Below are 24,105 nucleotides of genomic sequence, written 5' to 3'. Positions count from 1 at the left end.
TATATTACTCACCAGTAAGATAGGATCCATATCCTTAAAGTAAGATTGGAACCACAGATTTGGCATATTGTTGCTATGTTGTTTTAATCATATGTTTTGTTTTCTTTCAGTCTGCTCCCAGTACTCACGAGGAGTTTTTGCCATTTTTGGACTATATGATAAAAGATCAGTACACACCTTGACCTCATTCTGCAGCGCCTTGCACATCTCCCTCATCACGCCCAGTTTCCCCACTGAGGGTGAGAGCCAATTTGTGCTGCAACTGAGGCCTTCCCTACAGGGAGCATTGCTAAGTTTGCTGGGCCATTATAAATGGAACCGCTTCGTCTTCCTTTATGACACAGATAGGGGTAAGTAATGTTCCCCTTTGTAACACTCACCTACTAAGAGATGTACCCATGTGCCTTAGCAAGAAGAGATACCTGGGAGAGCTTTTCTTTCATATTCATCCACTAATGCTGAACTGGATAACTTACAGATAGTGCTCACTTAACAACCATTTGTTTAGTGACAGTTCAGACTTACACAGTGCTGGTCCTCATACTTACAGTCATTGCAGCATCCCTATGGCCACATGATCACAATTTGGGCACTTCACAACCAATTCACATTTATGACCATTGCAGTGTCCCATGCTCATGTGATTGCCATTTTCAACCTTCCCGGCCAGCTTCTGGCAAGCAAAATCAATGAGGAACCACATGATTTGCTTAACAACCACATGGTTCACTTAATGCCCATGGTGATTTGCTTGATGACCACCACAAAAAAGATTGTAAAGTCGGGTCAGATTCACTTAATGACTACTTCATTTAGCAACCAAAATTCCAGTCCCAATTGTGGTCATTAAGTGAGGACAACCTGTATAGGTTTTGCTGGATATATATGGCAGTCCTGAAGCAAATTTTTTGGGGCCTTAGAGCTGTGCTAGAAATCTGAGCAATTTAATTTGCTTCCATTCTGCAGCAGGCTTTATTTAGAATTTATAAACCACTTCAATCAACTGACTCTAAGCTTTTTAGAGTTTTAATTTTCCTGGTGATGGAAAGTCAAATTCAGAAAAATAGCTGAAAAAAATGAGAGTTCTAAGATGAAAGGGAACATTTTAATAGCAATGTTTATAAAACCAGTGCACCTTATCATTCTATAATCTTAGTGATTGGACATTGAAAGCATTTGACATTTAACCTTAACCATTTTTAGGGCTGATCTCAATCAGGGAAATTCAACCACAGAAAGATGTAAAGTTGCTGAATTGGATTATGCATAGAAAATATGTCAGAAGTATTTGAGCTCCTATTTTATTTCTGCTGCATTGCTGCAAAAAATGGACACATGCACTCAGACAAATTTTCCTTTTTTTATTACACAGTGATGCCATTTAATTTGTAATCTTTCCTTGCTTGATTTGTTGTGTTGGTAATTGTCTGCAGCTCTGTATGAAAATATTCCTTATGTTGTACCATTTGATTTGTGCCGAGTTCTGTTTGTTCTTTTTGCATTTCTAAAATGCTCAGAAAAAAAAAGCTTTGGAACATTTTGTTAAGGTTTTCACTTGTTTCTGCTTTGCAATTTGTTCTGGATGAGCAGAACATAGTAAATAAGATAGCAAAATAAATAAACAGTGATAGTTCCCTTTAAAAAAAATAAAAATCCCCCCTTTCTCCTCTAAATTCCAAAGATAAATTATAGGCTCACTATTTTGCAATATGTGACAGCATACTAAAGTCAGTTTCAGAATTTTCTTGCCTGAAATATGTTTTGTAAACTATTCTTCAAGAAACTATGCAAGAAACTTGGAATATTATGAATACATTTTTGAAATGGAGGTTGATACAAGTTTTATGTATCTATGTGAAAAATTCCAGAATGGTTGCTCTGCTACTCTATAGCTTGAACACAGTGAACAATCTTGTCAATTTTCAGGCTAACCACTTGATATCCCAATCTCTCTTGGGCTAAGGACCAAAATGACAAATATATTTGATAAAGTAACTTTTAGCTGACACAAATGTCAGGGCAGGACAAAATTCTTCCACTAGCACCATTAGACTTTCTTTTCTTCTTTTCTCACTTTCCAGAACCTCTTTCCAAAAATTGCTCAAGTCTCCCTCATTCCTCTGTAGCAGATATTAGTAGTAATAAATACTAGTGATGCTGAGGTAGTATTTCTTGGATATAATATTGAAGATAACTTGAAACAGCTGCTTTGCAATGATGTGCCTCTCTAGCTAGCTACATATATTTTCATGCAGCAATTGTTGTAGTAGGCTACACATTTTTATTTGAAAGAGTAAATTGAATTTTGTCCAAATAAAAAGCGTTATATTGAATGTAAAGCAAGAAGACTGCATGTAAAGCAGGAAGAGTGCAGGAAGACAAGATGCTGATTACTGTTAAATTTACTATTTGCCTGATAATTTGGGCAAATTATCTATTGTTTCTTGACCTTTTGACTAAGATCAAGCACGTGAGATGTTTGCTGGCAACATTCAAGTCAAACCAAAGCACAAACAGTAAAACAAGGTAATAGCAAGACAACAGATATTAAAGATATCTAAAAATATTCAACTGGGCATACAAAATTTAGCAAGTTTTTGAAAGAACAAAAGAAGTTATTTATCTGGTTTTGCTAAAATAAAAAGTAGGTGCCAGGCAGACCTATTTAGGAAGTGTATTCCAAAACTGGGGACACTAATTGGAAAAAGACTGCTCACAATTAGCCATTTATTCAATTACAGAATTTGAGATATTCAGAGCAAAGTCTCAGATGCACAGACTACAAATCAGGGAAGAAGCAGTCTTCTGTAATTTTACTACATGTCATGAAAGGTTTTATAGCTGACAACCAGCACTTTGAATTGGGATCAGTAATGAACTGGAAACCACTGGATATTATATAATTATTCCATGGTATAATAATTTCTATAAGGCCCTTTAGAATCCTTACCAACATATTTTGTGTCAACCTTACCAGGTAGACTAGACAGGAAACACCACCAGATAAGCTAATTCTACTTTATTGTAAAGATACATTAACAGAACCTTGCAAGTCTGAAAGTACAATTCTCCCACTGCCATTTTTACAGCCCGATAACATAGGGAGGGTCCCTCCTGAGCCATTTGCTCTCCCCACTCGGCAGCTATCAGTTATGCTTTTCTTATCTGGTCTTATCTGACCATTCTCTAGGTGGCATCTCTTTGCCCGGTCTCCCAGGGCTATTTCCACATACCATTACATCACCCTCCCCTTCAGACTCATCCCCTCCTCCTGAGTTCCCAGGTGAAACTGATTGTGGGCTATGAGAAGAAAACGTAGTTGTGTCACTCCCCTCTTCTGCCAGTAACTCCCTGGGATCACACCAGGTATCCTGTAAATCAGCTGCACCCATAGAGGCTGCCTCTCCCTCTGGAATCTGTTGGCCTCCCTCCCTCACGTCCTATATGCCTAATGTAGAAGGAGCTGGGTCATTTCCCATACCCCCTACTTGGTCTCTAGCTAACCCCGAGGCACGCTCCACCCCATAGAAGAATTCCTCCTACTCACCTGGGTTAGTGCCTAACTCCTGCAAGGCTGGGGTTTCTTAGGGTATTGTTCGTGACATCAATCATCTCAACTATCACTGGGCTTTCTAGAGCTTGAGTAGGCAACTTTAGTTTCTGTACTGTTTGTATATCAATGAAATTAGTGGTTACCCCAGAGTCTACAAAAGCAGAAAGTTCCACCTTCTGTTTGGAATCTAAAGAAAGAATAACAGGAGTAATTAGGTATGCTTGCCTGCTGCTGGCTGATCGAGCTCTTCTCGGATGGTGGAGGGCCCCCCTTCAGCCTTGCAGTGATTCTCTATATGGGATCCCCAAAGTGTCCTTTATGTTTACGCATGAAGTCCTGATACTTGTCCAGCACCAGATCATTCCCCTCAGTGAGTGGTCTTGCCCACTTAGCTACTGCTTCCTTCAGCAAACTCAGCACAAAAGTCACTTTGATGCAATCAGTGGGAGACTCTACCAGCCTGCCTGCCATAAACATTTCAAATGTTTTTCAGCTTCCTAGACCAGGACTAGCCCTAGAATTCCTTGAAGATCTCCCATCCACATTCCAGCCAGCAATTAGTTTTCTGTCTAATTCATTGTCTGCCACTTGATGAGACTCCACAGCTAAGCATGCCATAGTTACAGTACTTGGAAACAGAGATATGCAAGTCATTCATGCTAGCTGTTTTCAAATTTATATGTGAATTTTACATGTAAATAATCCAGCCACATTTATTTTGGATGCCAAGTTCAGAAATATAACAAACATAAAGTAATTTTTTTCTTTATTTAAAATCTTCAGCTTTGTATTTAAGATAGGATTTTTTGAAGCTAAAATAGGATTTTTGTTGTTACGGATAAATTTCCTGACTGATAGGAAGGTTTGCAGCTGATAGGATTTGATTTTAGGAAAAACCTAAACCTTCTCCTCATCCTTCTCCTTCTTTGTACAATTACACCAATTATGCAGGAGGTACAGAGAAGCAGTTCAGATCTGCACTGCTGTCTGCTTTTTACTGTGAGCACAGTTGCAATCTGCACAAAGCAGGTAATGGTGATTCAACACTGCTTTGAAAAAAATGACATGTGGGCATTTACGGATACGCATTCTGCATTTTTTTCATATGAAACAGCAGCCTTCACACACCTTAGGAAGTATCCTGTTGTTTTTATTTTTCATTGTAAATTCAAAGCTAGATATAAGGTGCCTTGTACCATATAACAGCTTGGAAAGCATTATAAAGTGTCCTGGAATACCCAACAGATGTTGCGCTGGACCGCTGTCTCTGATATGCCTCCCTAGTGATGCTGGAATATACCAAGACTCAGCTCTGTGGTCTTATATGAGGATGTCTCTTAAAGCCACCCGTTTCCAGGAAGTTACTTCAGAGTTACCTCATTGGCATGACTTAGGCAGCATTAGTAAAATGAGGGTATTCAAGGCCACTACTAAACCTCAGGTCAGTCACACTGGTTGACAGACAGTTGATAAATGAGGATCCTGCGGAGCAGGCATCCAAGGAAGCTTTGAAATGCATGAAAGGAGGAAGCCAGCTACACATCCAAACTCGTATGCTTTAGAATTTTATTTCACTGTGGACATCTGAGTCCGGCAGCTGCTGTACTTAGCCTTTTATGTGGCCACAGGTGTTGGCTTCAGTGCTGGAACCCACAGTCATGGGAGACAAAGAGAGGCACAGTAGTAGCTGCCAGGGACTGGCAATTATGCCAAGTAAACATTGAATGTAAAACAAATATATGTGCCAATTGGGCTCCAAACTGAGTTTCTCATTCACAAAAAAAATTAACTTGTCTTTTGAGAAGCATTCTCTGTACACTATAGACAAATGCCCAAAGCTGTTATAAGGTACAAGGCATGCATTTTGTTGAAACAACAACAACAACAAAAGTGGATTAGAAAAAGAAGGCATAGGCTTTCCTGAATTGATCTCACATTCTTCTGTGCACGTTGGGTCAAATTAATCTAGCGATTAATCTCCACAAATTCACCAGAGTTCAGGAAGCCCAAAATCATAAGAGGTCAGAAAGTCAATAAGGATATATTTTTTTTCTTGAGAGAGGACATCCCCAGAAGCTGTCACTTCTTGGACTCTCCTTTCTCTCTATGACTCAGATCCCAAAAGCTACACCAAAGGATTTCACTTTCTTCTAAACAGACTGACTTCATGACATATTAGCCTCTGACTTAATGCCTTGATTTAAGATATCAAATGGCATGGGTGGTAGGCTGAAGTCACCTTTTCACCTTCTCTAATGTAAATAGTGTGAGTTTTTGGATCTGGCCTCTGCTTTTTGAAGCAGAAAGGAGAAGACTGGGGATGCATGTTGTGAAGTTTGTAGATGAGAAACACAAAATGAACTTCTGCATGCTTTTACTCATCTGTGCAATGTTTAAACATAAGTACTGTGGAACTGCTGAGAGAGACTAATATGCCCCACAAGCTAAGTCTTGGGACTATTTTGTCTTTTGGGGTGTGATATGTTTGTTGTTTATTCATTCAGTCGCTTCCGACTTTTCGTGACTTCATGGACCAGCCCACGCCAGAGCTTCCTGTCAGTTGTCACCACCCCCAGCTCCCCCAGGGATGAGTCCATCACCTCTAGAATATCATCTATCCACCTTGCCCTTGGTCGGCCCCTCTTCCTTTTGCCCTCCACTCTCCCTAGCATCAGCATCTTCTCCAGGGTGTCCTGTCTTCTCATTATGTGGCCAAAGTATTTCAGTTTTGCCTTTAATATCATTCCCTCAAGTGAGCAGTCTGGCTTTATTTCCTGGAGGATGGACTGGTTGGATCTTCTTGCAGTCCAAGGCACTCTCAGAATTTTCCTCCAACACCACAGTTAAAAAGCATCTATCTTCCTTCTCTCAGCCTTCCTTATGGTCCAGCTCTCGCAGCCATATGTTACTACGGAGAACACCATTGCTTTAACTATGCGGACCTTTGTTGTCAGTGTGATGTCTCTGCTCTTAACTATTTTATCAAGATTGGTCATTGCTCTTCTCCCAAGGATTAAACGTCTTCTGATTTCCTGGCTGCAGTCAGCATCTGCAGTAATCTTTGCACCTAGAAATACAAAGTCAGGGTGTGATTTGGTTTTCCGTAATTAATTAATGCTTTGTAGATAATAAAACCTAAATCCATTACAAAGAATTCCAATAGGAATCAATTCAGAGAACTCATGCATATGGGGTGAAAGAAAACCCAGTTGGAAGAAATTCTATGTATGTTAGAGTAGAAGAACATTGAAGCATGCCAGGGTAGAAGGTAGTGGTGGTAGTTGTTGTTGTTGTTATTATTATTATTATTTTAATATATTGTGTTAATGAAGTTGTGAACCTGCTAAATCATAAATACGTGAAAAAGTATAGGAATCCTAGGACTTTGCTACATTCTCAGAGATATTACAATATGGATTCTCTTTACAATTTTTATTGTGGAAATTCCTTCCAAACGGTTGTGATTTTAATGCTTTTCACTCAAGACCTTTTCACATGTTATATTTTGGAGAAAAATAAGATTGCAATTATGTAAGTTTCTATGTCTTTGAAAGTATTACATGCATGCATAATATTTTTGTAAAGCACTGGATTCTGGAACTTAAGAATTAGGAGCCAGATATAACATACACCATAAAGATTTAACTACTGCTGTACAGGGTCTTTTCCTGAGTAGCATAAGCAACAGAGGTCCCTACTCTAAGGAAAGTTTCTAGATTGGAAGCAAGGGAGAAAGGAAAGGAATAATAAATTGAGGAATGAAATCAAGCCATCGGAATTATATTTTAGTTTTATTTTTTATGTAAATATAAATATTATTTTTCTACACTGACAGCAGGCAACTTTTTAGGATCCAAAGGTTACTCTTGACTTTTTGGGGAATAATGAGAGTCACAGTGATGGAAGGTGAGTGACTTTAGATGAAGCACATTGGTGGAGACAAAATTTACTCTTACTTTCTGAATTTTGGGAGGATCTTGTGAATTTACTTTTTTAACTACAGTAGGCTAAGCCTGCCTTAGAGCTAAACATAACACTTTTCTTCATGTGGTTCCCATGTCAAAACAGTGTTTGCCCACTCTTGCCCTAAGCAAAAGCTTCCATACAAGATCTCATTCACCCCCTTCTCTATTGGTTATTCATGTGCATGAAAAAGTCTGAATATCAAGTCATGGACCAGAAACAATTTGTCTCCTGCTTTTGTGGAGGAATATGGAGATGGCCTTGAAGAAGGTGTTCAACTACCATTATGTAAACACCAGATTAACCCTGGAAGGTAGCAGGGAGTAAGAAAGAAACTCAAGATTGCCCTGCTTGTCTTTGGTATAAGAAGGGGGAGAGAGAATCTCTGTCAGGCTTTCAAGATTCTGCTATAATACCCTTTAACAATAAAGTCGAGTTCCAGTAGTTCTTGTGGAGGTTGTTTCCTGACATGGTCTACCTCAAAGGACTGACAACTTTACTCAAAACACTATGCTCAAGACACAAAATATTATTCTTCAGTCATAAATGAAACAAATAGAATAAATAGAGGCACAAAATCAAGCAACCTGGGAGAATACATCAGAGCCCTGTTCAGCAACAAATAAACTTTATATTCTCTGCCAGGGTGTTTCTTCAGAATGGGATGGATGAATGTCATCTGAGATTGCCTGTAAGAACGGGAAATTACTAGAGATGAGGGAACCTTCAATAAAACTGAAATCCAGGTCCTGGTTAAGAAAAAAATGCTGTTATACCATTGGCAACCTGCAGCCACAATTCTCTCAAGCTGAATATATGTATAAATGGGAAATTGCCAGCAAAATTCAGGGCAAAATCAATTGACTTCAAAAGAGAAAACTTTTAAAAGGGGGGGGGATGTACAGGAGGATTCAAGATGCTGAAGCCTTTGCAAATGTTATTTATTTATTTATTTATTTTATTTCATCATATTTCTTCACCGCCCATCTCGTGTTGCGACGACACGTGTTATTCATTAGGCTTCTTTGTGGCCGTTTTAGTTTGGCTATGTTCTGTGAAGCACGTCAAGGAAGAAGAAATGTGGTCCACCTCAGGAAGGCACCTTTCATCACTTTGCAGCTTCTTGTAGTGCTTGTCTATGCCTTTCCTGGCTACTGCAAGTGCTGGAGGAGGCTCTGGGAAAGCATGCAGTGAAGCAAAGCAGTTGCTTTCCTTGCTTCATTCTTAGAAGAGAGGAAGAGATTTTCAGGGAAGCAGCGTTGAGTGAGCGATGTTTTACTCAAGTGAAGTGAAACAAACTCCTGAAGATCTGCACAGCCCTCTTACTTAAAAGCTCATTAATAGAAACTTAGCAAAATTACATTGAGGCCGTATGCCATCAAGTATAAAAGGAAACTCGTGGGGTTCCTAGACAGAACGAACAAACTATTCCAGTTAGGAAATTGTTGCTTAGAAAAGAGTGCCCTTTTCAATATAAAACAAAGCTTGGTAAAAGGCAACATGGGAAGTGGACAGCATGAGAGGCAAGGAAGACTTTGAAAAGGCATACAGCATTCGAAGTACAGATTTCTAAAACACTAGGCATGTGAAATATTAAATGTATTTAAGAATATCAGAAACAGAAGATAAGAAGCAGATGGAACCAAAAACATGGGTCCCACAGAGGAGAAGGGTAAACCTGTCAGTGCAGTTGGAAACTGGTTCTGCTGTATCAGTTGCATCACAGTACAGCTTTGAGCAGCATTGAAGAGGTGTCTAAAGCCATCAGAAATACAGCAAAAAAAAAACTATACTAAAGAAAAGATCATTCCTGTTGTAATACTGTAAAATAAAACAGCCAGCAAGGTATGTGGACTCGTGTGTTGTGGCAAAGGTGGACCAGCACTCAGGCATTATGATTAGCTGAGGCAGCTGCCACTGGTTTGGAGGCCCATCAACAGTCTACTTCCCGTCATTAAGGCCACCAAAATTAGGCTGAAAAGGGTATTGGATGATGGCTGGCCTATGTTTACTCAGCAAATACATAAAAAGTAAAATAATGTTACAAGAAAATGCCACACCCAAATTTCATAAAGTGTATTCCTTTAGAAGGTACATCTATTCATTTTGCAATATACAAAAAATAGAAACTGAGCTGGACGGAATCTAAGGAAATGCTTTCAAAAGATTTTTGAGCCTGTGAACTACATCTGTAGTGTTGGCAGATGCTGGGAAAGCCTTTAGCCCAGGAGAGGTCAAAAAAGTCACACACCAAGCATTTCTATAAAAATAATTTATTTACAGGAAGCAAAAACAAAAGCAAAACATTTAAAGTACTTAGCTCCCTTTGGAGCAAGCCTTGCTGAGCTACATTTCCAGCAGAGAGAAAAAGAAGGAAGTGAGAAGACAAGTAAAGTTTGCATGAAGCACGTGAGAGGAGACAATCTAATACAACCCCTTCACCTGGCCAAAATGATTAGGCACATATAGCAGTCTTAATCTGTTAGTAGGAAAACCTCAACACTCCCCTTTTTACACTACAGATTAAGATGCATAACCAATCTTCTCTGACACCTTTATATGTCTTTCCATTCACATTACTTTACCATTATCTCCCCTTTGGTTCAACAGAAAGCTACCATTCTTCTTCCTGTGTTTTTCCAAACCTAGGTTATTATAATTCCAAGGCTTCTTAATATGAAATGGCTTTTCATGCAGGCTTCAAAATCAAGCCTTTGTTTTTCTGTTGATGTGAATAGCAGCAAATCATCAACATAAATGCACAGATACATACAGCCTTGTTTGTCCTTCTTCATATATACACAGGGATCTGCTTTTCCTTTTTCAAAACCAAAATTCTGCAGTTTTTCATCTACTTTTTGGTTCCAGGATCTAGCAGCTTGTTTTAACCCATAGATTGACTTCTGCAGTTCACAGACTAGATTCTCCCCTTTTTCATAGCCAGGGGGTTGCTGCATGTATAATCTGTGGTCTAAATCACCATAGAGAAATGCAGTTTGAATGTCATAGTGGTTAACTGACATTCCCTTGAGTGCAGCAACTTTTAACAGTAATCTAATTGATTCACCTTTAGTAACTGGTGCAAAAGTCTTGTCAAAGTCTAAATCTTTCCTTTGAGTGAACCCTTTTGCAACCAACCTTGCTTTATATTTTTGGATTTTGCCATCAGCATCCCTTTTCAGTTTGAAAACCCACCTACAACCCAGACAGCGTTCATTGGGAGGTAGATTTACCAGTTTCCATGTTTTATTTTCTTTCAAGGATGCTAATTCCTGTTGCATGGCAGAATGCCAATTTTGTGCAATCTCAGGTGGTAAAGCATTCACTTGTTCTAAAGACTCAGGTTCTGTGAATATGTGAAAAGCCTTTACTGTTTCAGCCTGAAAACGTGATGGAGGAACGCCTTTATTACTCCTCTGAGATCTGCGAGGTAATACAGGGCTTAAATTTTGACTCCTATCACTTTCCTGAGAAGCATCTATCTCATCAGACAGATCTTCAGTTTGCTTTTCTGGTTTAATGTCCTCATCAGGCAAAAGATCACCATCAGCAAGTCCTTGCTGTTCTCTTGTGGTGGTCAGTTCAACTGGAGAGCTAGAATTTAATCTCCCCCAGTTTTGTTCAGCAAAAGAAGCGCTTTTGCTAATTATTAATTTCTCTCACATTATGAACCTGTAGCTCCTCTGGCTTTGTTCATAGCCAACAAAGATGGCTTTCTTTGTTGTGGGGCCTCCTTTCCTTCTCTGCTGTTTTGGAATGTGAACCCATGCAGTGCTACCAAACACTCTAAGATGGCTTACCTTTGGTTTCACACCATAAAACAAATGGAATGGAGTGTCCTGAATCATAGAGTTATACAACCTGTTCTGAACATAAGTGGCAGTCGATATAGCCTCTCCCCAGAACTTAAAACATAATCGTGAATCTTTTAACATGCATTCCATTTTGCAAGGTTCTGCCCTTTCTTTCAGCAACACCATTTTGCTGAGGGGTGTACGGGTTAGAAAGAATTTGTTCTATCCCTTTTTCCACTAGGAACCTTCTGAATTTGTGAGAAAGGTATTCTTCTCCTCTATCACATTGGAGTGCAGATACAGGCCTAGGGAATTTTCCATTTGCCCATGTCACAAAACTTTTAAATTTCTCAAATGCCTCATCTTTATGTTTTAAGATGTAGATAAATGTGTATCTTGAGAAATCATCAATGATGGTCATTGCATACCTTGCTTGTCCAAGACTTGGAGCAAAAGGACCAATAATGTCAGAGTGTACAATTTCCAAAGGTCTAGTTGTAACTCTGTCACTGTGCTTACTCACAGGAGCTTTTAGTGTTTTGCATTCTTTGCAAACTACACAGTCTAAGTATTTATCACAGGGTTTTATCTTTAGGTCAGCACACAGCTGTGGCATTTGTGCTATATACTTGTAATTAGCATGACCAAGTCTCCTGTGCATCAGGTGTACACATTGGTCATGATATGGTGTGTTGCCAACTGCAGCCTTGCAGCTTGGCTTCCTTGCATTTTGCACAATGTACAAGGAGTCTTTTAACATACCAGTAGCACACAATTTCCCATTTTTACGTATCTCACAACCATTTTTCTTAAATGTTATGATATACCCTGTTGCAGCCAATTGTGCCACAGATAAAAGGTTTGATTGTAAATTTGGCACATACAACACACCTTTTACAGTTTCTCCTAAGCAGGATAAATACAAGTCACCTTGTCCCATAATTTTGGTGACAGACCCATCAGCCAAAGATACACTTTGTCTTTCAGTTTTAGACAGTGACACAAAAGAGCTTTTACAATTACATAAATGACAATTGGCCCCAGAATCTAACACCCATACATCAGAATTACCCTTCTCAGCAACCTGTGCAATCTGGGTTGTCTGAAGAGCCTTCTTCTGTGTTGCCCTTGTGTTCTTCTGCTCTGTCTTTCTACCCTTGGGTCTCATGGCACAGTCTCTTTGCAAATGTCCAGCTGAACCACAAGTGAAGCATCGCTGGCTTGCTAGCGCTGTGGCCTCAGGTTCCTTTCCCTTCTCTTCCCTCATTTTCTGGTCTTGCAGCTTTCCAAAAGAGATGGGGGGGGGATCTTTCCTCTCTCTTCTCCCATTCAGCGAGTAAGCGCTGTGTAACATACGATGGGGTGAGGTCTGCTTCAGGCATAGCCTCCAGGGTACAAATCAGCGTGTCCCATGCTGCATTTAGTGAGGACAGGAGGATATAGGATTTTGTGAGAGGTGTAAATTCCATTCCTCTCTCCTGCAACTCAACAAACAGCTGCTGAATATAATGCAGGTGCTCAGGAAGGCTATCTCCTTCTGCAAGGTAGGCTCTGTACAGCTTTTTCGTCAGAGTAACTTTACTCCCTGCTGTTGCCTTTACATATAAGTCTCTCAAAGCGTCCCAAAGTTGCTTTGCAGACTGCATGCCTCGCACGTGGACTAGCTGATTGTCCTCAACTCCCAAGATAATGGTGGCTCTAGCCCGCTCATCCTGTCTCAGCCATTCAGCACTGGGATTTTGCGGGGTTTGCTCACCAATTGGCAGCCAAAGATCCTCTCTGCGAAGATACATTTCCATCTTCAGGGCCCAATTCAAATAGTTGGTCTCTGATAGGCGCTCCAGAGGCATCACTGAGGGCTGGGAGGCAGCCATGGCTTCTTCCTTCTTTTGCAAGTCACCTCAGCTAGCTTCTAAGTCCTGCAGACCGGCAGTTGCTGGAAAATCTCCAGGTGGCTCCAAAGAAAATCTTCACAGGTCTTTGCTACCTGCCTTTAAATTGTGCATGAGGTGTGGAGTTGATCTCTTTTCTCTCTGGGTTTTACTGGGTTGTTTACTGGGCACATAACCTGTTGGCAGATGCTGGGAAAGCCTTTAGCCCAGGAGAGGTCAAAAAAGTCACACACCAAGCATTTCTATAAAAATAATTTATTTACAGAAAGCAAAAACAAAAGCAAAACATTTAAAGTACGTAGCTCCCTTTGGAGCAAGCCTTGCTGAGCTACATTTCCAGCAGAGAGAAAAAGAAGGAAGTGAGAAGACAAGTCCGGGCAGCTCCTCCCCTCCCCCCAGGCTATTTGCATGAAGCACGTGAGAGGAGACAATCTAATACAACCCCTTCACCTGGCCAAAATGATTAGGCACATATAGCAGTCTTAATCTGTTAGTAGGAAAACCTCAACATGTAGTTCCCGTAGCTGAGAAGAATGGAACTGTAAGTATCTATGGTGATTTTGAAGTTACCCTTAATTCATAATTATATGCTGAGCAATACCTCTTGCCTAGAATTGTACGTGTTTTTGCTTATGGGGGACACTTCAGCAAAACATACCCAGCAGAAGCTTATTTACAGATGGAACTGGAAGAAGATTCCGAACTGTTTTTCACCATAAATATACACCAGGAGTTATATTATTTTAGCAGACTTGTTTTTCGAGTAGTATTGGCACCATGGTTGTCCAGTAATCTAGTACTATTTAGATGATGTCATTGTCACCAGATAAAATTAGAAGGAAAATCTGTAAAATCTCAAGAGAGCACTGTAGAAATAGGTGGACCATGGCCATTCAGCACTGTGCAATATCTGTGAGTTTTTAAACCTAGTATTACGCATTGCTGTCACACCACTGAATCTCCAGGCCTACACAAGTATGAAAAGAAAATTGAAGCAATCATTAATGCCCCAAGGCTACAAGTTATGTCACAAATACAATCCTTTTTAGGGTTTTTTTAATTATTATATTTATTTATTTATTCATTCTTTTGATTTTTATCCCACCTTTATTATTTCTATAAATAACTCAAGGCGGAAAAGATACCTAATACTCCTTCCTCCTCCTATTTTCCCCACAACAGGAACCCTGTGAGGTGAGTTGGGCTGAGAGAGTGACTGGCCCAAGGTCACCCAGCTGGCTTTCATGCTTAAGGCAGGACTAGAACTCACAGACTCCTGGTTTCTAGCCTAGCACCTTATCCAATAGACCAAGCTGGCTCTCTATATAAGATTCATGCCAAATTTAGCTACCATAAACATTCCTTAAACATGTTACTACAGTGTGAACAAGCTTTCTCAGAAACAAAATTATGACATCAAACATTACTCAAATATTATAAGCCACACTTACTTGTGCAATTGGCTTGTGATGCATCACAATATGGAATCAGTGTGGTTGTATCATGCACCATGAAAACTGGTAGTGAATGTTCAATATCTTTTGTATCATGCTGACTTAAAGCTACATAGAAAAATTATGCTGAGTTTAGATTGGGGAGTTAAAAACTTCAACCAGTATCTATACAGAAGGGAGTTTACCTCATTGTTGATCATCAGACACTACTTGAAGACAATCTTCAATTTACAGAAAGGCATTCTCCTTACAGCTGCTTCTTGAATGCTGCACTGGGCAATGTTCCTTGAAGGATACAGATACAAAATAGAATATCAAAAGGACATACAATCACACAGATTCAGAGGGTCAGCCTGTTTACCCCTACACAGTAAACTATCTGGAAAATTCACATCAGCTGTGGATTCATTTGTCATGTTTTCTCTCACAAAGATCACAAGTCTTCCCATCACAGCTAAAATGTGTCAAAGAGAAACTAAGGGAGATCCAACATTGTCTCAAGTTTTTGTCTCAATGGAGTAGTAAAAGTTAAAGTTTTACGTTATACTTTTACTTGACAGCCAGGAATAGACCAACAACTTGAACAGCTTGTAGGGAGTTGCTGAGATTACCAGTACGTCCAAATGTTATATTTGCTTGTCTCACCTTGGCAAAGAAGTGATATAGATTTTTCAAGAGGCATTTATGGGCATTACCGTATGTTTTCAGTTGTGATAGATGTACGTTCTTCAAAGCCAGGGGTATTTTTAATCAATTCAGCTGCAGGTATGGAGACCATAGCACTATCGAGATAACTCTTTGTGAAAACAGATGTCCCAGAACAATATCTGAGTGACAGTGAATCATAATAGTTAACAATTTCAAATATTCATGGAAAAATGGATGCAGCATGTAACATCAGCATTGCATCACCATGTCAAAATGAGTTGGCTAAAAGTTTTGTTCAAGATTTCAAGAATGTACTTTGCACTATGAAGAAAACAACACACTCTCAGAAACTTGAAATTTTGTACTTGTTTATCACAATACAGTACATGCAAAAGCAAATCAAATGGCAGCAATACACTTAGGTTATGCCTTACATTCAAGATTGAAGCTTTTCAAACTTAATTTGTGTAGACGTGTTCAGGACAAGCATCTGAAAAAACTAAGCAATCTTCTCATATTACAAGAAAACACAACCATGGACAAACTGTACCAGCAAGAAACTACGGAGGAGAGATCAATTGGGAAGATCAAAGAGAGAACTGGTGCCTTTTTTATACTGAGATTTTTCCTGATAACATTTGAAGACAATTCATTGACCAAAAAGAAAAAAAGAAAAGAGCTACAGAAACAAGAAGTGGCACCTAACATGGTTGGACATTGAACTATAATTCCCAAGTTACCATCTGTAGCACCTATTCCAAAGCAGACACACAACTGGTCACCAATACTGTTGGAACCTTGAATGCTCCTATATCTGGTATGTTATTCCATTCACATATGGAAACCACCAGTGATTAGATTTGTAAATATAATCTTGGTGGGGAATGGTGTAGTATATTGTACTATTATTGTTAATGGTTTGTTAAACATGCCTGTGATCTTGTATTACTTGATTATGTTGGCCAGCCATTATGTGTTGTAATTCTTCAGGCTCACTGAAGTTAATTCAATGGAGTTAAGCAGTGGAGTTAAGGAGAAAACTTACTTCTCACCTGATTATCTTTTGTATGGTCAGTGGAAAAGACAAAACAGGAAACCAACAAAAATGGAGCAGAGTTGGTGGTCTGATTGCCTAAACTGAAATCGAAGCCAATTCTCATCTTTGTGTAAATCCACCATCTAATTATATTAATTATATCCCATATACATTTACACTGCTCACATTCCTGGAATGTAGGTTGGCTTGAATTTAAAGTGAGGATAAGGTTCTCAGATTACAGTGTCTTCTTTTTCTTCTGGTTGTCTACTTTGGAAAGGAGAACTGCCTAGAGGAATAGGGACAAGGGACAGACAGGAAGGACCAAGCCATATAAGGGAAATTTGGCAGGTTGTTCCCCACCATCCCTTCTGTTTAAAACTTTTTTTTGTCCCTTCCAGTCAGTGTTGATGATTGCCTGAACAAGTCCCTGCAGTTTTCTTGGCAACATTTTTGCAAGTGTGGGGGGGAAGGGTTAGATTTTTTTATCCTGCCTTTATTATTTTTATAAATTACTCAAGGCAGGGAACATACCTAATACTCCTTCATCCTCCTATTTTCCCATAACAACCACCCTGTAAGGTGAGTTGGGCTGAGAGAGAATGACTGGCCCAAAGTCACCCAGCTGTCTTAATGCCTAAGGCAGGACTAGAATTTATGGTCTCCCAGTTTCTAGCCTGGCACCTTGACCACTACACCAAATTGGCTCCCTTAATTTAAAGTTTTTCTATTGCTGTTTTTCTACTGTACTACCAGTGAATTCAGTTTCAGATCCAGGCCTCTGACCAATTGTGGGGAGGTGCTGGAGCAAATTTTTATTTAAAAATGTAAATGAAAGCACCTTCTTTCAGGAAGCAGGAGTGTGAGAACTAAAGAAAGTAGACTGCAGAACTGGAGCAAATAATAATAAAATAGAAAGTTATACTATATATCTTCTTGACAAATTAAAAATTGACAAATCACCTATTCCACTAGAATTCATCTGATAGTCAGTTGTGATATTGCTGCATTTTCAATAACAATGCATATCAGAAAACTAGAGTTCAACGAATATAATATTTTGTGGTGGGAGAAGAGATTCCAGGAAATTACAGGCTAGATAACTTAATCTTTGTTCCATGTAAATTTGTAGAAAGTGGTATTAAAAATTAGAGACTATCAACCAGGCTTTCTGAAGAGGCAGATATTTGTTTGTTTGTTCGTTCGTTTATAAGACGTATATTGCTGCCCGTCTTAAAAGCACAACTCTGGTGGCTCGCAACAACAACAAAGACCTAAAACAATAGAAACAATAGCAGAATTTATAAACTTGGCTTATCCACGGTGAGCCTTGGCTCACAAACATTTTAGAGTCTGAATTGTGTCAATAAGAATATAGGTAATGCTGATCTGATAGAGGCTGGATATTTGGCTTTCAAAAAAAATTGACTAAGTCAACACTGAAGCAGATTTCTCTCTCAATTTAGCACTGCTGAGATCAGAGAGTAGGTTCTCTTAAGATTGTTTAGCTAATAAAAGAGGAAACAAGTAGGAAAATACGAATAGTTCTCACAGTGGAGGAGCATATGCAGTGAGACCCTAACAGAATCTTTACTGGGACTCAAACTGTACTTTTTAACTTGTTAATAAATTATCTGGGATTACAGTTGAACAATGAGATGGCCAGCTTTATGTTGTTGTTTATTCGTTCAGTCGCTTCCGACTCTTCGTGACTTCATGGACCAACCCACGCCAGAGCTTCCTGTTGGTTGTCAACACCCCCAGCTCCCCCAGGGAGGAGTCTGTCACCTCTAGAATGTCATCCATCCACCTTGCCCTTGGTCGGCCCCTCTTCCTTTTGCCCTCCACTCTCCCTAGCATCAGCATCTTCTCCAGGGTGTCCTGTCTTCTCATTGTGTGGCCAAAGTATTTCAGTTTTGCCTTTCATATCATTCCCTCAAGTGAGCAGTCTGGCTTTATTTCCTGGAGGATGGACTGGTTTGATCTTCTTGCAGTCCAAGGCACTCTCAGAATTTTCCTCCAACACCCCAGTTCCAAAGCATCGATCTTCCGGCCAGCTTTATAGATGATCCCAATTGTTAAAAGCAAAAAGAAGTGGCAAATAACTTCATAATGATCTTTACAAATTGGCTAAATCTTTTTCAGTGTTAGTAAGGGTGAAGTGATGAACGTTGGAGCAAAATAAAATATGTTTCGATTTTATATAGGCACCAATGGAATCTAAAATGTCAGCAAATGACCAAAATAACTCCTGAAATTATGGTGAATGAGTAAATTAAAATGTCATTGCTGTGAAAAGTTTATTCCTTCCTACTGATTTTTTAGCTTATTTCTTAATCATAAATTCAAATTAGTTCAATTAAGCTTGATAGTGAAGTGATAAATCAAAATTAAATTACAGCATGAACTTAATACAGCATACAGTATAGTTATTGTAGGTACAATTAACGTCCCTTAAATGTATGGATCATAACCAGCTTACTTGGCTTTAAAGAGAATTTGTCCAGTTCATGGGAGATAGGGCTGCAAATTCTTACCAACTTTAGTTATGATGGCTATATCACCATCATCACCATTATCATCACCGTTATCATCTCTGAGAGGACATTCTTTTGCATGCCATTCAGAGCAGTACATTATGTGGCAATGTGTGATAAGGCCTTCTCAGCCAGGGGAACCTAATTATGGAACACCATCACCTAGACCCTAAACTGTCAAATTAATTGTCAAATTAATACCTAGCTATTAATCCAAATGTTGGGGTCTTGGTGTTCATATCTTGATACTTTAATATGATTTTGTTTTCAGTTATTTTACTGTATAATTTATTTTATCCCATCCTGAGATTTTTTGCTAGAGAACTAGTTATAATTTTAATAATGAATAAGCAAATATGTGCTATCTCCAGGGTGACATCTCCAGGGAGTCTATCTCTGAGTATTAGTTACTGGAGTTTTGTTTATATCTCAATTAGTTTAGAAGTCATATATTTTGTTCATTCCAAATATAAATATATCCTATTGTCCTGTTATGGTGCTTCCCTATGATTAGCCACAGTATGTTGGATTTGCATTAATTTGTTAGATGTTCTTTTTCTTTTTCAGCGATCATTCATTAAAAAGCAATGCTTCATGTTTAAAGAGACAGATTTTTCAGTTCTTTTTAAACTAATATGTTCAGAAGTGTTTGATTATAAGTCAGGCATTCAAGAAAAAATGTGTTTTTCTTGCTTGTTAAGTTACTACATTTCATAACATAAATTGGTCATCAGTCAATGCATATATTCAGGTTGGGTTGACATAAAATTTATATTAAATTGGCAGAGATCCATAACTACACTGGGTCACATTTCTCATGCTGTCTACCAAATCCCACAAGCTTGTTTTCATTTATCACTAACGCCAGGCCTGTGAACCATGGCACATGTACTTACTGAATCAGTCTTTTATTACACTTGTCATAAATTAAAGTTTCTGCAACTTGCTAGGACTTCCAGCAATATCTAATTTGTCTGTAGATTTTTTTTTTTTTAATAAAAGTAGGGATACATGAATTGCATGTCAAGAAGTATGTTGATTTGGGGGATGGGTACATTTATATTCAATGATAGATATATGTTTCAATGATCATTCCTTTGAAGTCCTCTAAATCTTCAGAGGTTTTGTAGGTATTAAAGAAAAAAAAGAAAATTATGATTATTAAGAACATAATTGTTACTTTAGGACATAATAACATTTTTTTTTTAATCATATGGCATAGCAGTTCAGTGTTCATGCTGATTTTTCTTTCTGGGAAATCGTTGTGAGGTCCAGCAGCCAGATGTATAGCCTATTTAGCCATGACAACTCATGTTGCCCGAGGTGCACCACGAGGAGGTTAGTCTACATTGCACTGAGTTGGGCTGAGAAAGAGTGACTGGCCCAAGGTCACGCAGCCAGCTTCCATGCCTAAGGTAGTACTAGAACTCACAGACTCCTGGTTTCTAGCCCAGAACCTTAACCACTAGACCAAACTGGCTCTCTATAATATAATAACTCTACTAGATCAGGCCATAGACTCATGTAGTTCAGCTTTCTGTGTTGTACAAATGCCAACAAGATACATTTCTGAATCCAATCATTGCCACTTGTCAGCAATCAGTATGAAATGCCTGTTGCCAATGATTCAAGAAATCATAAGCAACATCAAAATTTATAGCTATTGATAGCCTGATTCTCCATAACCCTGTCCAATTCCTTTAAAAACTATCCAAAATTGGCTACTATTACCACAAATTGACACAAATGCACATTGTGAAAATATATATTTCTGCCAGCCCTGAATCTCCCTGAATTTAGTTTCAAGGATGACTTTGAGATCTAACATAGTTAGAAGGAAATAATTCCATGCACAGTTTTTGCTACTGTCATATCATCCATTACCTTCTTTCATTCCAAGCTAAAGAACCCAGCTACAAAAGAATTTTGGTTTTTTTGTTTGTTTTGTTTTGTAGGTTTTTTTGTTTTGTTTTACAGGCTTATACAATATCTGCTAATCATTTGGTTGCCAGATTTTTACTGCTCTGTAGTATCTTTTCTATAGTATAGTGATCAGAACTGTACACAATACTTCAATTTTGGCCTTACCACAAATTTCTGTACAATAAAGGCATTATTATATCAAGAGTTCTATTTTTATTGCCCTTCCTAATAATTCTAAGCTTGGAAAGTTCTTTTTGTTTTTTTATAACAGCTGCATGCTGAGTTGACATGGTTACTGAATTTTCTACTCTGACTCCAAGATTTCTCTCCTGTCAGTCACTTTAGGAAATATATTTATTTATTTATTTTTATTTATCAAATTTGTCACCACCCATCTCCTCTGACCGGAGGGACTCTGGGCGGTTTACAATACAGAATAAATATACAATAAAATTTGAATATATATACAATAAAATTCTAATAAAATCCCATTCAAACTAAAACTAAAACAATTTCTTAACTACCCCAGCTCATAAAATCCAGATGGTTATGATCTCTTCTATCATTATGTAGGAGGGGCACTTTAAGGCACTAGCCAACCCTAAGTATGTCGATTCTCCTCCCTGCCCCAAGCCCAGTGGCAAAGCCAGGTCTTCAACTTCCTCTGGAAGGCTAGGAGTGATGGGGCTAATCTCACCTCTGGGGGCAGGATGTTCCAAAGGGCGGGCGCTACTGCTGAGAAGGCCCACCTCCTGGACCCCGCCAGATGGAATTCTCTTGTCGAAGTGGTCTGTACCATGCCCTCTCTGCATGAGCGGGTGGAACGGGCTGATGATACGGGGAAGAGGTGGTCCCTCAGGTAACCCGGTCCCATGCCATGTAGGGCTTTAAAGGTGATAACCAATACCTTGAATTGGACCTGGAAGCAAACTGGTACCCAATGCAGCTCATGTAACAAAGGTGTTATGTGCACCCTTCTAGGGGCGCTAAAAATAGCCCGCGCAGCTGCATTCTGGACCAGCTGAAGCTTCCTGTACTCTTCAAGGGTAGCCCCATGTAGAGCGCTATATATATATATATATATATATACACACACACATACATACATACATACATACATACACACATATACATACATACATACGTACAAATATATTTGTATTACTTGTATTAATGTAGTAATGTATAGGCACAACTGGAGTTTTTGTGCCAACATGCATCACTTTACTCTTGTTTACGCTGAATGGCATTTGCAGTTTGAAGCTTCTTCACCCAGGTTGGAATTCTTTACAATCCCTCTTGGATTTTACCCCTTGAACAATTTGGTACCATCAACTTCACTACTCATTTTTAACTCCAAATCATTTATATATAAATTTGAAAGGCATTACTCACAACATCAGTGGCTGTGAGTACTCCACCTTACACATCTTGCCATGGTGAAAATGGGCCATTTATTCCTACCCTGTTCCCTGTTCTTTTAACTAGTTGCCAGTTCATGAGAGCATCTGTCCTCTTATTCCATAGCAGCTGAATTTGCTCAGGAATCTTTGGTCAAAGGTTATTGAAAGTCCAACATGATCTATGGAGTCCTTCTTTTCTCCATGTTTATTGACTTGAGAAATAGAATTCCCTTACTTTTGCTCATATAGGCTGGGGATCCTCCTGGCTGATAAAGATCAAGTGATTTCTGATCATGCTGAGAAATGTTTTTCTTCCATGGGTGAGGAATTTTAAGGAGGGCAAAAGTCACAACTCTAGCATGTTGTCCTGTTCAGACTGTGAGATGGCCAGGCAGAATTACTATTAAATTCTTTATTTACAATAACAATTTGCAACAAAGTCTTTAAATTAGGCAATGAAATTTAATCAAGTCCACCCAGGCAGTAGAGGATGACCAGGCAAGGCTTCAGGTTCAGACTGTGGCAAAACAGTGAGGCAGAACTCAGCTAATTCTCTTATTGAAGCTGCAAGACTCGGTGAAGCTAGAGTGTGTGGCAAAGAGGAGGCTTGAGGCACATGTCTGAAAATGGGTGCATAGGTTGGACTAGGCTGGAGCACAGAGGCTAGGCAAGGCTGGACTGGAGCATCTAGGCAAGGCTTGGATCTGAAGACAAGGCTGGACTTGGTTAGGGCATCAAGGCAAGGCTCGGATCTGGAGACAAGGCTGGACTTGGCTGGAGCATCAGGGCAAGGTGTGGAGCTGGAAACAAGACTGGACTTGACTGGAACAACGAGGCAAGGCTTGGAACTGGAAACAAGACTGGACTTGGCAGGAACATCATGACGAGGCTTGAAGCTGGAAGCTAGACTGAATTGTGCTGGAGCAACGAGACAAGGCTTGGAACTGGATGCAAGGCTGTGCTCGGCAGGAATGGCAAGAAGAGGCTTGACAGGAGCAGCATGTGCAGGAGTCAGGTCTGCGACGACAGAAGGGGCTGGCTCTGGTTCCACGCTGGCTACAGGCAAGGCTTCCAACTGGGGTAAGGACTCTTCTGCAGATGCTGTGAGCATGAAGGATCGGTTGTCTCTAGCAGCTCGCTCTTGGTGCGCCTGCCTTTTAAAATGATCCTTTCCACACCTTTTCTCACCTGCAGCCAATTGGGTTGCCTTTTGATTCATGCACTTCTCTTCTTTCTTGAGCACTGATTGGAGGATTCAAACCTCCTTCCAAAGTTTGTCCAATCAGCATCTCTGGTTTCTCCCACTCTGCTGAGTCACTTCTGTTTTTTATTTCTCCAAATCCTTCCTGGTAACTTTGTTTTCCCCTTCTGACTCAAGATAAGTTTTGTTTTCAGAGTCAGAAGCAGACTCAAACCCCACACATGTTTTCCTGGATTTTTTAAATTGCATCAATAGTGCAATTTAGGCTTTGGGCTATTTTTAATCCTTCATGTTAACAAGACAAGGAGCTGCTTTTCAGGAATAATCAAACATGATATGAAACATGGACTGGTTGGGTGTGATTTTTCTCAATGGCCTCATTCAGTGGATTCTGTGTAAATAGCAATTAAGAAGAATCATCTAGATAATAAGAATCATACCAGGTACAGTATATGTGTTAGAAAGAAGCTAAAATGTTAATACATCCAGATATTTAGATGTCTATCAAATGCATTTTGTTGTTTCTTTTAATTTCTGAAACTGTGTTTCAAAACAAACATATAGCTAATCAGAAAATTCCTATTTCACTGAAAGGATATTTTTTTTAAAAAAAAATACTTTATTAAACCTCAAAATATAAGTAAAATGTATAAAGATAGAGACTAGAGAAATAAAAAAGAACAAACTTAAAACTGCAGAAA

The 24,105-nt window shown here is 39.2% G+C and overlaps 1 protein-coding gene across 2 annotated transcripts in view; it reads left to right on the top strand.

Moving 5' to 3' along the window:
* The window catches only part of GRIA4 (glutamate ionotropic receptor AMPA type subunit 4), a 257,199-nt gene that overhangs the window by 96,440 nt on the left and 136,654 nt on the right, over nt 1-24,105 (top strand). For both annotated transcript variants that reach the window (XM_063305838.1, XM_063305839.1), the window contains exon 3: nt 111-350. In XM_063305838.1, coding sequence (XP_063161908.1) covers nt 111-350 — 240 coding nt within the window. The remainder of the gene's footprint in view (nt 1-110; nt 351-24,105) is intronic.

Source organism: Candoia aspera, chromosome 5 (genome assembly GCF_035149785.1).
Source record: "Candoia aspera isolate rCanAsp1 chromosome 5, rCanAsp1.hap2, whole genome shotgun sequence".
Classification (NCBI taxonomy): Eukaryota; Metazoa; Chordata; class Lepidosauria; order Squamata; family Boidae; genus Candoia; species Candoia aspera.
The sequence above is the reverse complement of the archived record's forward strand: the minus strand, read 5'-3'. Positions and strand labels throughout refer to the sequence as shown.